At 46.6% G+C, this 15,266-nt stretch overlaps 1 protein-coding gene across 3 annotated transcripts; it reads right to left on the bottom strand.

Moving 5' to 3' along the window:
* Positions 1 to 2,618: 2,618 nt before the first annotated feature.
* On the bottom strand, positions 2,619 to 13,015 carry GJB6 (gap junction protein beta 6). Of its 3 annotated transcripts, XM_012506708.2 has the most exons (5): positions 12,814 to 12,917; positions 12,003 to 12,126; positions 11,320 to 11,435; positions 10,206 to 10,375; positions 2,619 to 4,149 (listed from the first exon to the last, which is right to left on the bottom strand). In XM_012506708.2, exon 5 carries the CDS (start codon positions 4,132 to 4,134, stop codon positions 3,349 to 3,351), a length of 786 nt encoding a protein of 261 aa, XP_012362162.1. In that variant the 5' UTR covers positions 4,135 to 4,149; positions 10,206 to 10,375; positions 11,320 to 11,435; positions 12,003 to 12,126; positions 12,814 to 12,917; the 3' UTR covers positions 2,619 to 3,348. The 3 variants fall into 3 exon arrangements, with proteins under 3 accessions (XP_012362162.1, XP_003279207.1, XP_003279204.1); XM_003279159.2 differs by lacking the exons at positions 11,320 to 11,435; positions 12,003 to 12,126 and having other exon boundaries at positions 12,814 to 13,015; XM_003279156.2 differs by lacking the exons at positions 11,320 to 11,435; positions 12,003 to 12,126; positions 12,814 to 12,917 and adding an exon at positions 11,488 to 11,854.
* Positions 13,016 to 15,266: the final 2,251 nt, after the last annotated feature.

The raw sequence follows: 15,266 nt of genomic DNA, 5'->3' as shown, positions 1-15,266 counted from the left end.
GAGTAGTTGGGATTGCAAGTTGTTTTTTTTTTTTTTTTGTAGAGACTGGGACTTGCTGTACGAAAGAATCCAAGCTGGTCTCAAACTCCTGGCCTTAAATGATCCTCCTGCCTTGGCCTCATGAAATGTTGGGATTAAGGCGCAAACTACCCTGCCCATCCAGTAAAAGATTTTTAAAAGAATTGTTGGAAGGAGACACCTGAGAAGAAGCCATCAGATGTGGCATTCAGAAAGTCATTGGTGCTGATAATGGCTTCAGTTCAGTGGTGAAGGTGGGCCCAGATTCATTGCTATGGAATAGGTGGGGAAAGAGAAAGTAAGTGCCTGCCATTCTCAGAATCTTGATGGCAGGGTATGGAGAGACCAGGCTGTAGCTCAAGAGGGAAGGAGCTTTTAGAGAGGTTAAAGAGTAGAAAGAAACTAAAGATGAAGAGATTGAAAGTGAAAGAGAGAGGAGGGTTGTTTCCATATCCTGTCCATTGTGAATCATGCTGCAATGAGCACAGGTGTGCAAGTATTTCTTTGAGATCCTGGTTTTAACTCTTTGGGGCATATACCCAAAAGCGCAATTCTGGATCATTTGGCCATTTTACTTTTAATATTTTAAGGAGCCTCTATCCTTCTTTCCATAATGCTGCACCCTTCTACATTCCTAACAGTGCATGAGAGCTGCATTTTCCCCACATCTTCACCAACACTCATCCTTTGTTTCTGTTTTGTTTTGTTTTTTGATAATAGCCATGCTAACAGGTGTAAGGTGATATGGTAATTTTGACAGATAAATGAAGACAGAAAGTATGGTATATCCATACAATGGAATATTATTCAGCCTTAAAAAAGAAGAAAATCCTGCCATCTGCGGCAACATGGATGAACCCAGAGGACATTATGTTAAGTGAAATAAGCCAGGCACAGAAAGGTAAATATTCCTGATGGTACTGATGTGAGCATCTAAAACAGTCAAACTCTGAGTAGCAAAGAATCCAACGGCAGTTTCCAGGGATGGGGAGGGGTGTGGATTTAAGGAAATGGGGAATTATTATTCAATGTATATAAAGTTTCAGTTATGCTGGAAGAATATGTTCCAGAGATCTTCTGCACAGCATCCTGCCCATAGTGAACAATATGTATTGCACACTCCAAAATACGTTAAGAGGATAGTTCTCATGTTAAATGTTCTTACTGCAAAAAACAATGCAACACAGGGGCCTTTTGCAGGTGATGGGTATGTTTATTACCCCGATTGTGGTGCTGGGTATTCCAGGTGTTTCCATAGGTCCAAACCCATCAAATTGGGCACTTTAAATATGTGCAGTTCTGTGTATATACATTTTACCTCAGTTTCTTGTTTAAAAAAGGAGAGAGAGAACGGAGGGGCCAACTGCAGCAGTCCTGGGGGAGAGGTGGGGAGAAGATGCCTCCTCCATTCATACTGGGATTATTGCCAAGGCTGTGTTATTCGCCCCTGATCTTCCCCACTTCCTGTGTGCTTCATGCGATACCCGTACAACCAGCGATTTAAAAAGAAAGGAACAGGGCTGGACACGGTGGCTCACGCTTTTAATCTCAGCACTTTGGGAGGCCGAGGAGGGCAGATCACTTGAGGCCAGGAGTTGGAGGCCAGCCTGGCCAACACGGTGAAAGCTCATCTCTACTAAAAATATAAAAATTAGCCGGGCATGGTGGCACACGCCTGTAATCCCAGCTATGTGGGAGGCTGAGGCAGGAGAATCGTTTGAACCCGGGAGGCAGAGGTTGCAGTGAGCCAAGATTGTGCCACTACACTCCAGCCTGGGCTACAGAGTGAGGCTCTGTCTCAAAAAATAAAAATAAAAACAAATAAATAAAATAAAAAGAAAGGAACATCCCAGGAAAAGCAGGGATTATGAATGCCAACTTGATTGGTTTAGTGTGATGATGAAATTGTGATTTTGCTTTAAAAGCTTAGCCCTTGGTGTTTATAGATTGGTACTAAAATATTTATGGCTGAAATATTTTGAGGTTTGCTTTAGACTAAAGAAAATGAGAAGAGTATTTTTGTTTCTCTGGAGCAAGTTTTTGAAGGAGGTCCTGGAGGAATCAGTGTGCCACACCAAGCCCACATCTGTGTTCACCGTTCACTGGATGTCCCCATGGGTGGTGGATCATGCTATGTCCCTTTATGCCGGGAGTGAGCTCACGGGTGTGCCATTGCTCCCAGCAGTGATCAGTCTGCACCTGCCTCACCCACACCCATACTAACGGCATCTGTGTCCAATGTGGAAATCCTTGGGGGGAAAGAGGTTTCCCACCTCTGGGTGCTAAACTGTGGGTGCTTTTCTCAGTCACATGGGATGAAGGCTTAAGACTTCCCTAACCTCCTCTCTTTCTGGGATGAACTGACCCTGAGGACATCATCCTAGTGTCGTACAAGTGGCCCCCTCCAAGCTGAGTGCTCTGTAGGCTGCTAAACTTAGCCTCTGCCCATTTGCAGGGAGGATGCAAGTATCCCTGTTGAAGTTCCAGGCCCCTCCACCCACAGTAACTGGTGGCCTTCCCAGCAAAAGCACCCAGCCCGCTCATCATACCACGAGGGTTGGCCGCAAGCTGCCCAGATGCAACAGAAACCACAAGGCATGTGAAGGCTTAAGCAATGGGGACGAGCTTTATTGAGGCAATCACATTCACATTTCAGTTGTTTGCAATGATTGGCAAACGGATGAGTTAAAAAAGCCTTCTGCTTCCATACTGTTCCATCTACATTCAGAAAGCAGTAAAAATATATTGTGCAATGAACACTTTCCACCTCTAGCATATCATGACAGTTCAAAAATTTGCCAACAGACAATGCAAAACAATATTTACAAGATAGACCCTTTGTAAGTTCCAAATTTAGATACTTGTGTAATTCTAAAACTAACATCGCATGTTTTTCCAGATAAGGAAGACCAGTCATTATAAAAATACTTTATATAAATTCAAAGTCAGAGCTAAAAACATCCAAGCCTATAAAAATATCTTTTCCTAATAAAAGTATCAATTTCTAGATACATGTTCTTTATCAACAACAGTTATATAAATTTTCAGAAAGTACCCACTTTGTCAGAGAGTCCACTTAAAAGGAACCTGTCAAAGTGACTGCAATGCTCCCCTGTCAAGCAGTGTCTTGTTTTCAGAGATGGACCACGTATTTGATTACGTTGTGTATGAATGGAGCAAGTATCCTACAAAAAGTTAACTCAAGTGCCTATTTATTATGAAAGTCATTTGCAAACTCTTCAGGCTACAGAAGGAACTTTCAGATTGGTATTGCCTTCTGGAGAAGACAGAAGTCTCCTTATGACGAAGTTACATTTTACCTTGAAATGTTTAGCTTGGGAAACCTGTGATTGCATTTTGACCACTATCTGAAATCAGCTCATTCATTTCATTCTGCTTACTCTCCTTTAGGGCGTGATTGGGGTGATTTCTTTGTGTCTGTGCTCTCTTTGATCTCCTGAAACACACTTTCAGCAGCAGGTAGCACAACTCTGCCACGTTAAGCAGCATGCAGATCACAGACGCAGAAATCATAAAAATGGTAAACACGGTCTTCTCTGTTGGCCTAGAAATAAAGCAGTCAACAAGGTTGGGGCAGGGGTCAATCCCACATTTCAACACCCAGGGCAGGTGGTACCCATTGTAAAGGAAGTAAAACACATACATAAAGGCTGCTTCAAAGATGATTCGGAAAAAGATGCTGCTGGTGTACGTCCACCACAGCGATCCCTCTATCCGAACCTTCTGCGCTTTAATGTCCTCTATGTCTTTGAATTCATTCCTCTTCTCTCCTCGCCTGAACTTGCGAGTGGTTTCATGCCTGTAGTAGGCCACATGCATGGCCACCAGCAGCGCTGGGGTGGAGACGAAGATCAGCTGGAGGGCCCACAGCCGGATGTGGGACACTGGGAAAAAGTGGTCGTAGCACACATTTTTGCATCCCGGTTGCAGTGTGTTGCAGACGAAGTCCTCCTGCTCGTCACCCCACACTTCCTGGGCAGCCACCACGAGGATCATGACTCGGAAAATAAAGATGACTGTGATCCACACCTTCCCGATGCTGGTGGAGTGTTTGTTGACACCCCCGATGAAAGTGTGCAGGGTCCCCCAATCCATTGTGCTGGTTTATCCCTAAACAGACAAAAGCGGGCAAAGGTTTATTAGTGGAAGAGGCCTTGGGAAAGTGACACAGTGATATTACAGACTGAAGCCAACTTTATTTTAAGGTAGGCTGTGATATTTTACAACTTCAACTCCCTGCCCTGCTAGTCCAAGGTTTTCTGGAAAGGAATGCTCACCCTGAAAGCATTCTCATGTTTGGCCGGGCTCGGTGGCTCACGCCTGGAATCCCAGCACTTTGGGAGGCCGAGGCGGGCAGATCATGAGGTCAGGAGATCGAGATCATCCTGGCTAACAAGGTGAAACCCCATCTCTACTAAAAATATGAAAAATAATTAGCCAGGCGTGGTGGTGGGCACCTGTAGTCCCAGCTACTTGGGAGGCTGAGGCAGGAGAATGGCATGAACCAGGGAGGTGGAGCTTGCAGTGAGCCGAGATGGCGCCACTGCACTCCAGCCTGGGTGACAGAGCGAGACTCTGTCTCAAAAAAAATAAATAAATAAAAATAAAATAAAATCATATTTTTGGTCAGAAACAACTTTTTGGAAGAGGGGTTAGGATCATCTTGATTCAACTAAATTCAGATCGTATATTAGATTGTTGTTTGCATTAATCCAGGAACACAGGTAAACTAATTCATTTCCAAGCTCCCTTTTAATCACTGTCTGATCTGTTATACCAGATTGGCTTTCTCCAAGGGCTCACCGAGCTTCCGCAGTAGATTTTATTCATTAAATAGCTTATTCAGGGGAAAAAAACCTTTCATTGGAATGACATATTCTAGTTCACCCAAAAGACTAAGAAGGGAAAAAACAAAATACTTATTAGCTTACTTTATACAATATATTTATACTTAATTCTAGCTTGAATAACATCATCTGCCATACTCATGTGTTCTTAGGAAATCTAATATTGTCAACTACTGAGAAAGCCTCTTCTAAAAGAGACTCACAATCTTCTATAAAGATTGCTCCATTGTTCTCCAACATATCTTCAGTATAACCAAGCCCACGTTGGCTTTGCCTCCCCAATGGGTCCTGTTCGCGCCAGGGGCAGCCGAGGAGGGGATCTGCTGCCCCTGCCACCCAGTGCCTCCTTCTCTGTTAATGCACTGATGCTATATCCCGAGAGAAAAAGGACTTCTTTACCGCTATGGACACTTTTGCTGGAATTCAAACAGCTGCCTTCTTAGCCTACACTGCCACAGAAGACTACAGAATTGGTCAGCATTCTCCTTTGAAAAATAAAAGGAGGTATCATGGACCCTTTGAAAATTTTCAGAAAGTAAAAGACCTCTCCCCAGAGTAATTCACTCAGGCATTTTTTCACAGGCTGTCAGGGCATGAGGGAGTCACCAAAGTCCTTCTGTTCACCTGTCTTAGACTTTCTTATCCCTGAATGGGCGAGGGACACCTGTCAGCCTCCCCTTCTCGGGCCAGCCCCCTGGAGCTCACGCTCTGGCCCACACACCTGCCCCTCTGCATTACGCTGGCTGCTCTTGGAAGCAGTTGGGTAAATGGAGGCAGCCTCTCCCCACCCAGGAGTGCCTTGGCCTCAGAGTGGGGTGCTACTGTGTGCCCCAAGGCAGCATCTTTTGTAGACTTCGAAAGTCAGCAGACCTGTTGGAAAAGTCTGACTCCTAGTTCAGTTGGCTTTCTGAGAAATTGTTTTTTTTGCCCTTGGTTGGGTATTAATATTAAGCAACAATTCTCCATTCCCCCTCCCCAGCCCCCAGCAACCACCATTCTACTTTCTGTGTCTATGATTTTGACTGCTCTACAGACCTCATAGAAGTAGAAATCCACAGCACTTGTCTTTTTGGGACTGGCTTATTTCACTCAGCATAATGTCCTCGAGGTTCATCCATGTTACAGCATGTGACAGGATTTCCTTATTTTGGAGGCCGAATACTATTCCACCGTATGGATGCTCCCCATTTTGTTTACCCATTCATCCATCAATGGACACCAGGTTGCTTCCACCCTTTGGCTGTTGTAACACTACCATGAGTGAGGGTGAACTATTATTTTTTCAAGACCCTGCTTTCAAGTCTCTTAGGTGTCTAGATGTGGGATTGCTGGATCTCATGGTTATTCTATTTTTAATTCTTTAAGCATTTCCACAGGAGAGCAGAATATTATTATTCAGAATGAAAAGAGGGGCCCAATTCCTGGAGAAAGGCAAATATCTTGATTTTTAAAATAAGAGAAAATGTATATGTGTGAACTGGGGGGCTTTCTGTTGAGCCCCCAGCAACATTCTAAAACAGCATCACTAAACTTCTTGTTAAGAGTGGTAGCAACTATGGCAATGGCAATGGCACCGAGTCTTGGAATCCCAGTGGTCTTTGTTGCCGCCTCTCCTATCTTTGGGAGGTTGTATTTTCATGGTTCCTTCAATAACTGCAGCCTAGCATTTTACTTCAGGAATATCAGTATTCCTTAGGAGGAATATCCTCATCAGCGGGACATCAGCGCCACAGCACAAGGTTGTGGGAAAGAGACTCAGGCTCAGGCTGTGTGAAGGGAACAGAGTGCTGGGCTCCCCGGGCAGCCCACATTGGAAGGGTGGGCTCTTTCCATGCTTCAGGAAAGACCTGGCCCTCGGGGGCGCATCAACAGGTGTGTGGACAGATGGAAGAGGCTGGAGGTTACCTCACAGGCGAGGGAACAGAACCAACACTAGCTTGAGGAAGATGCTGAGGCACAGGGCGGCGACCCTGGAATGTGAAGCAGAGGATTCAATGCCTGCGCGGATCTAGGACTAAGAACTGGATCTGGCACACAGCATTAACAGAAAGCCAGGTTTTTGCTTTCAAGCCAGGTTTTTCTTAAAAAAAGAAAAGAAAAGAAAAGAAAAGAAAAGAAAATTGAAATGGGCTACGCTTCAAACAGTGTTTTCTCATCCCTTAAAGCGTTTCATCAGAGGCTGTGTGTCTGCTGGGGTAATGCACAGGGGACTCCTCTAGGAGCCCTGGTCCCAGCGTTGCATAATTAAAGTGTATGTACTAATGCCTCCCTTTCATATACAACATATTTCACAGCCTAAAGAGATGGCCAATGTCCACAGTAAATGCAGCTCCATTTAAAAAGCTCATGTTAAATGATATGATTTGTAAAATTAATTTTATTCTCAGATGAAAGGCATAATACATTTTCCTAATTGTTGATGTTCTATCTCAAAAGCATTTCAAAATGTGACCAGTGAGGAGCAAGAAATTTGTATGTCTTGATGTTTAAACATATTTTACAGCAGCTGTTCACCTATGGGGTCAGTCCTGTTTATTTATAAAATGAAGATATTCTCTTATTAACCAAGAAACACCTCCCATTGAAATTTGGTCAACAAAATGCCCAATCAGCAAGAGTTTGATTTATCAAAAAATGGTTCACATTTTCTTCAACACTTCAAAGTCCATAGAACTCAGCGGGTGAGACAGCTGTGTTCTCTTGGTTCTGTAGCCCGTAGGCTGCCTGAACAATGGCACCCCATGGTCCCCTGTGGTCCAACCTTCTAGGAAGCAAACAGATCAGGGAGCCAGAGGGCGACATGGCCTGGATGATTCTGAGAGGCCAAAGTCACAGAAAAGGTCAAGAGGTCACAATTCCCCCCCAAGAACAATGGTCCACACTCTCTAGAAGCAGGGCCCCTGACTTCTGCAGCTTTGGGCTTCTCCCTGTTTTTTTTTTTTTTTTTTCTAAAAACAGTGACAATTATAATGGCAGTAGCTTTTTAAATTTCTCTGGATTTTTCTGGGTCCCCAAGCCACACGCTCTGAGGGTGTTCTATCAACACAGCAAAACTGAACAGAAAATAATCTCTTTCACAATGCGCACTTCACAATGGTGGTACTAAAAGTCGGCAATCCAGCTACGCCTTTAAAGGAAGAAAAGTAAAGGAGATGCCGAGCTTGCTGAGAAAAATGAGGTTAAATCCAATACAAGTGTGTCTAACTCCCTGGTCACTCAGGACAGTCTCCTGGTTCAGAGCGTCCTCCTGCAAGAGCCACAAATGCCCTGTTATTCCTAACAGCAGAAGTGATCCAAGGGAGAGGCTGTGTCCTCTCTCCGAACCTGCCCGGTCCTGAGTGGGCTGCCCCTGGGTGCTCAGTGACCCTGAGCTGGTGTTTCCCAACTAAGACAGCGAGACAGTGGCTCTTCCCATTCTTTTCCAGGTTGTGTCACTCCTGAGGGGCTCACCAACCACCCCCGGGTATCTGCCCTGCGTATCATTCTCTGCAGGCCAACAGCCAGGAAGAGGAGAGTTCCCCTTGCAAGTGTCAAGAGATAGGCCAGGGTGATGGGCCAGCTGCAGGTTACCAAGCCCCCAAATTTCCAGCACATTGCTGCCATTACTGGCCAGGCCTGGCTGCCCCAGGAGACGCTCCCACTCAAGGAGCTGTGGGAGGATGGCGGTAAACGCAGGAGACTCAGGAAGTTTTAAGGAGGACTCAACTCCACTGGCTGCTCCTGTCCTGACTTTGGTGGGTGGACAGGGTGGGTGGACAGACTTCAGAGGGGCCCAGAGGAAGGATGTTGGGGGTTGGGAGTGGCAAAGAAAGCGCCAGCCCCCAGGTTCTCCTTTGTAAAAACACATAACCACAGGGCATAATCTTTCACAAACCCTCCTGGTTGGAGAAGATTTGAAGGCTACTTCAATTTGTGAAGTCGTCACTAATTTCAAATTACTTTCCAAAACCATCGCATCCACTGGGACCCTTTGCAACTGTAGTAAACAAAGTACCTCTTTCCTCTCCTGCTTCTGGAGGGCTGGAGCCAATGGGAGGAGCTTTTTCAATACAAAGTGAAATATTAACTCTTTCTTTGGAAATCAGAGAGGTTCATTTTAACTGATGCCTCTCTGGCTGTCTTTTAAGGAAAGAATAGATAGGCTTAGCTTCTGCAGTCTTTAACTTCTAAGAATGTGATTACATTTAAACTTAAAAAGGTAAACTGTGTTCGGTTTTGTGGTAAATCTAATCATAGTGAAGAACTTGATGCTGTATTTTTTTTTTTTTGAGATGGAGTCTAGCTCTGTTGCCCAAGCTGGAGTGCCGTGGCATGATCTCGGCTCGCTGCAAGCTCCGCCTCCCGGGTGCAGGCCGTTCTCCCACCTCAGCCTCTCCGAGTATCTGGGACTACAGGCGCCTGCCACCAAGCCTGGCTAATGTTTTGTATTTTTAGTAGAGATGGCGTTTCATAGTGGTCTCGATCTCCTGACCTCGTGATCCACCCGCCTTGGCCTCCCAAAGTGCTGGGATTACAAGCGTGAGCCACCCTGCCCGGCCGATGCTATATTCTTGATACTAAAGCTCCAGTCTGAAATATCTAGCTCTAAAAATAAGTAAACCATGGACTTTCCTTTTGAGGATCCACACAGCATTATGAAGATAGGTTGTTCTTTCCTTTTACAATTCAAATAATTTAGATCTATTGGTATTTGACTGCACTAATGAAATTTCTTGATTGTTTTAAAACTTCTTAGGAAATTAATCACAACTAGCTTATTTAGCTATGCCATTATAATTTCACGAATGACAGAACCAAAACTAAAGCCCCCAAAGTTAGAGTGTAACCCCTCAGCATATTTTTCTAGATAGCTCTGTTCCCCTTTCAATGTCACTTAGAAAAAAAAAAATTTTTTTTTTTTTTTTTTTTTGAGACAGAGTCTTGCCCTGTTGGCCAGGGTAGAGTGCAATGGTGCAATCTCAGCTCACTGCAACATCTGCCTCCCGGGTTCAAGTGATTCTTGTGCTTCAGCCTCCTGAGTAGCTGGGACTACAGGCATATGCCACCACACCTGGTTAATTTTTTTTTTTTTTTTTTTTTTTTTTTTAGTAGAGACAGGGTTTTGCCATCTTGGTCAGGCTGGTCTTGAACTCCTGACCTCAGCCTTGGCCTCCCAAAGTGTTGGGATTACAGGCATGAGCCATCGTGCCCGGCCGTCTAAGGAATAGTTGATAGATCTGAGAACAGGCACATGTGCCTCCCAATTTCGAAGTTAGCTTTGGATAGTCGCGGAGTCTGCACAGATAAAAGGAAAACAATGTCAAAGCAAAACAAGCAAACCTGAGTCCTGTTTCCAACGACTGCCAGTGTTTCAGACCCGAAGAATGAGGGCAAGTTCCCTCTGCGAGCGTGTCAGACCTCCTTCTCCTACCCCACTGGAGTGCCTAGAAGCCAGTGGTGCACACTGATGATACGAATGTCAATCTTTGCTCGGTCAGTGAGGATGTCGCCTGTTGAGGGAAAAATAGTAGCCGTTGCCATATTCCTTTAACTCCCCCCCGGCCCCCGCAATATGTCCCCTGAATAAACTTTGTGGGTCCTTTTTCTTCATTCCCAGAACTGTTATGAGGTCGGTTCGGAAATTGCCAGCTTCCCAATGCTCTATACTTGGAACACACAAAATAATCAAAGATGCTGTTTAGTAGGATCCTTTCCCTACCAAAATAACAGTGATGCCCAATCTGAGGCCTCAAGCCCACTCCTTGAGCAAAACAAAAAGGGACACGGGAGAGTCTGAGACACTGGCTACACCCTGATCCCCAAATCAGTGGTTTAAAAAAAATCTCAGGCTCTTCCTTTAATCAGGAAGAATAGATTTCTTTTGTCTCTAGAAATCTCGGGTCATCCAAAGGACAACCTGATAGTTGATTTTTAAATTTAGTGACAAAAAACTTCAGCAACTGTCCTGATAGAGTAACAGCTAGTGATAACAATGGGTCAGGGATTCATTTATTTCAAAATTAACTCAATAAAAGTGAAACGTTTCTGTCTGCGGAGTCTAGATGTAAGAATGGACAACTCATGAAATTACGTGTGTTTCTTACAACATTTAAGAATTCAAAGAGTTAAAAATTAATTTCCATTAAGTTAAACTTTCCTTCTCTGGGTCTTGTTAGCAATATATGTTTGTTCATTCAAGCAAACCTGTTGTCCTTTCCAAACATTTAAGCTCCACTAGATTTAAATGACCCTGGGAATAAAAATGGAGCAGGCCCTCTGGGGTTCCAGGTCTATGCTCATGCACTAAGCAACTAAAACAGAAATCATAACCTATGGCAGGTGGCTATTAGAAGGTTATGCCCTCACAGACCAAGCAGCTTGGGTCAGAAATTACTTTCCCACAATTTTATCCCATTTAACATTTAAACTAATGTATGCAAACTGCTCACAGCACCTGGAATATTCAAATTGAATTAAAGATTCATGAAGAGGGGGTACAAGTTAGAATTTTTCTTTTGCCATACTGAAATTGTTTAGCCAAATCTTCTGTACTTCTTTTCCTTCCTAACACTCAGAATTCAGAAGAGAAGACATAAGAAAAAAAGCATAAAGTCATCATTACCTGTATCAGAATTTGTTTAAAAAACAACCAGGGGGCAGGTGAACTGACCAGCGTCTTCCCAGCTTTAGTCACTGCAGTGGCAATGAGGCGCCCTCCACACCCCCAGTTATATGACAGGCTAGAGCCCTGGTGTTCTCTCTTCAGAACCCCCCTCCCCTCCTTGGCAAGCTTCAAGCAACACCCCCAAAGACGCTGCTGGATCCAAACAACAGACAAAGCTCTCCACAGGAGCAGTTCTGAGCAGCACCCTGCAATTCTAAGGAGACTGCATGGGGGCAGGACATTTTCTTCTAGAACACTGGTTAGATTCTGCTAGAACTGGGGCAAGAAAATAGCTGTATGGCATAAAGTCTACTTGAGGGAAAAGAACAACCCCGCACGGTTACAGTCAATCAGACACTAAACAGAGTGCACGCCCACCCAGGGGACACTGAGGTCGCTGGGCCAGTGTCCCCGCCTGGTTGCAGGTCCCTAACCCCTCCGGGAGTGCAGAGCTGCGGGCAGGCCACACTCACCCTGACCCGTCCTGCTCCCCAGGAAGGGAGGCCAGCCCCGTTTGCGAAACACAGGATGCCCGTGACGCCAGGGACTGGTCTTCTTCACCGACAGGAAGTGCCTTCTGGTGCCTGCACGTTTTAACTAAGATGTGTCGCCAATTACTTTTAATTACTGTCGTCCACGCTATTGTCATCAGCATTTCACAAGTTTCTCGGAAGCCATCACGCAGCCCATACCCTGCGGTTCTCCGGGGACTTATGCATCGGCCCAAGTCGAGGGTTTGGCTGAACTGAAACCCGCATCCTAGACCTGGCTTTCTTCTCCCCAAATCCAAGGGGACGCGCCGGTGACCCACAAAAGCTTAGAAAATCCAACACGCAGCAAATGAAACGGGGGAAAGGGGCACCGGCCCTCACTCTGGCCTCTTAGACACACGATATGAAACCTTCATAAAACCTGTTGTACAAGTCAAAGGGGACCACGCTGGGGTAAAAGTCAAACCAGTCCATCCTCGTTCCTCTGCGTACAGAGAGAGGGTCCATCGCTGGCGGTGCCCACTGCCATCCGGCCGGGGCCGGGGCGCGCGGACAGGAGGGTGCGGATGGAGGCAGATGGGGGGCCCGGTCGCCCCACGTGCGGCCAGACACCCACCCCGGCGGCGCTCTGCCGGCTCTGATCCGGTGCCTGACAGGAGCGACAGGGGCGAGGTGGGGACCAGCCGCCGACCTCACCTGCTTTGGTTTCTTGGAGGAAATTCCTCCGCTGGGGGGCCGAGGTGGCGCCGCCCGCTCGCCCCCCGCACGACCCCGCCGGTCCGCGCCCGCTTACCTGCTCTGCGGCCGGCGGCCCTGGCGCGGGCTCTGCACGGGGCGGCGCCCTTCGCTCCGGCTGGGCAGGCAGGTCGGGCTCGGGCGCCGCCGGCTGTCGGGCTCTCGTCGGGCTTCGGGTGAAGGCCCCGGCTCCCACCTGCTGCGCCTTTTAACCGCGCCCCACCCCGCCTCTGCCCTGACGCGGCTCGGGCGGGCTGCGGGAGGCGAGCGCTGTCACTCGACGAGCCCCCCGCCCCCACCTGCCCGGGGCGCACTAGCCGCTGGGCACGGACCGTCCCCCGGAGGAGCAAGGAGTGCAGCACGGGGGCTGTCCCCCCGGGGGCCAGGGTGCGCAGAGCGGGGACCCTTTTCCAGTGGCGGAGGGCGCAGGGTGGGGGACCCCTAAGAAATGCACAGGGCGCGGGGCCCTCTTTCCGGCCCTTGGAGGGAACGGGGTACCGGGGATGCAGGGGGCAGGGCTCTCGCTCGGGGGCGCAGAGGGCGGGGCCAGCCCCCTCTGCGCGGGTGCGGGTGTGGGGGGCCTGCCCGGGCCCTCGAGGGAACCCTTCTTCCCTAGTGCACCCGTGGCTAGCAGTGTGAGGGGCAGGCTGTGTTTTTGCCAGGACACATCCTCTGTCTTTCTGGGTACCCCAGCCTTCTCCTAGCCCGCGGGGTGCACAGCCCTCTCCTATAGCAGCCTGGAGGTTCTTTATTAGTTAATGACCACTTAGAGGAGGTACAGGGGTTTTTTTTTTATTAATTACCTCCATCCTTTGAAGCCTCCTCCGGGGAAGCGGAGCAGGCCTTCCTCGGGACAGTGCACCAGGAGAGACCACATTGCCTCCCCGCTTTTCAGTCAAGACTAGAAATATCAGGGCCACTACAGGGAGTGGTGCAAGGGCTGGTGGGGTGGAAACGTTGGAAGCTATTTAGGGACCTGGCTTTACAGGTTCAAACCTGTCATGCATCGGACAAAAGATGTGTGACTTGCTTATTCTACAAAATTGTTTGGTAATTAAACGTCCTCACCGAAACCATATGCCACTTGCTGGGTCATATTCTCCATGAAACAATTAAGATGTCTGTTAAAGGTCATGGAAGTTGAGCCAAGACTTCATAAAAATCCGCTTTCCAAAGTATTTTATTTGAGGAGAACAAGGTTCTTAAAGAAGTTGCCCAAGTCACGTTTTAAAAACTTTGGGGAGGCCCCTGAAACGGCCTTGAACCTGGAGAGTGGAGAGATGCAGAAATCTCTAGGCCTTTTTTATTTTTTTAATTTAATTTAATTTAACTTAATTTTTTTTTTTTTTTTTTTTTTTTAAACGAAGTCTGGCTTTGTTGCCCAGGCTGGAGTGCGGTTGTGTGATCTCAGCTCATTGCAACCTCTGCCTCCCGGGTTCAAGTGATTCTCCTGCCTCAGCTTCCTGAGTAGCTGGGATTACGGGCCTGCACCACCACGCCTGGCTAGGTTTTGTATTTTTAGTAGAGCTGCATTTCACCATGTTGGCCAGGCTGTTCTCGAACTCCTGACCTCAGGTGATCCACCTGCCTCAGCCTCCCAAAGTGCTGGGATTACAGGCATGAGCCACCACGCCGAGCATCTCTAGGCTTTTTTGTTAGACATCCTCACATTGCCCAGATGTGCCCTGTGTAGTGAATCTTGGGTGCTGTGTCCTGCCCCACACAATTTAACCACTGTAGACTTCCCAGTCTCCTCTCCATTCCTCTCCCAAACAGATGCTTCAGCCAGGCTCAGCTGTTTGCATAGTAAAATAATTTTTCTAAGCAGATTATAAACTTCTTTGGGGATTATAAACAGTTTAAGCTTTTCTTCTTCTTCTTCTTCTCTTTTTGCATTTCTACAATCCTAAGTACTTTGCTCATAGTATATGCTGCTCTATGAGTATTTGAATATTGCTTGGCAAAGCTGAACTAGCATAGCAGATAGTCCTGGAAATAGCTTTTGCTTTTTCTAAAGCATGCCCTGTTCTCAATCCTGCACCTGATTCCATGCAGGACTGTGTCTTGAGCATTGACATTCTGGACCAGTGGAAATTGTTCCGGGACTGGTGCAGGATAGAACTTTTAAACCAAAGTTGTCACAGAGAATGTGTTGCATTTGCTCAGGTGTCCAAAAAGGAAACCATCTCATCACTGTGTAAAATATCTCTTTTTCTGTTCAGGTTATCTATATTAGTCTGCATGGCCTTAACATTGAACACCATCCTTCAGTTTTTTGCTACTCGTCAGATAGTCTTGTTGCAACAGAAATTAACTGTGGACTGTATAAAACTTAAGGACTTGATGGGATGCTCATTTGAAAACTGAAAATTAGTTGTCTTAGTCCATTTGTGTTGCTATAACAGAATACCATAGATTAGGTAATTGATAAAGAAAAGAAATTTATTTTTCACAGTTCTAGAGGCTGGGAAGTCTGATATCAAGATGCTGGCATCTGTCAAGGGTTTTCTT

This window comes from Nomascus leucogenys, chromosome 5 (assembly GCF_006542625.1).
Source record: "Nomascus leucogenys isolate Asia chromosome 5, Asia_NLE_v1, whole genome shotgun sequence".
Lineage (NCBI taxonomy): Eukaryota > Metazoa > Chordata > Mammalia > Primates > Hylobatidae > Nomascus > Nomascus leucogenys.
Note: the sequence above shows the minus strand (reverse complement) of the source record. Positions and strands in the feature narration are given on the sequence as shown.

What these genes read in the sequence shown, in the direction of transcription:
- GJB6 (XM_003279159.2), bottom strand. Translation starts at nt 4,134, where the DNA reads ATGGATTGGGGGACCCTGCACACTTTCATCGGGGGTGTCAACAAACAC.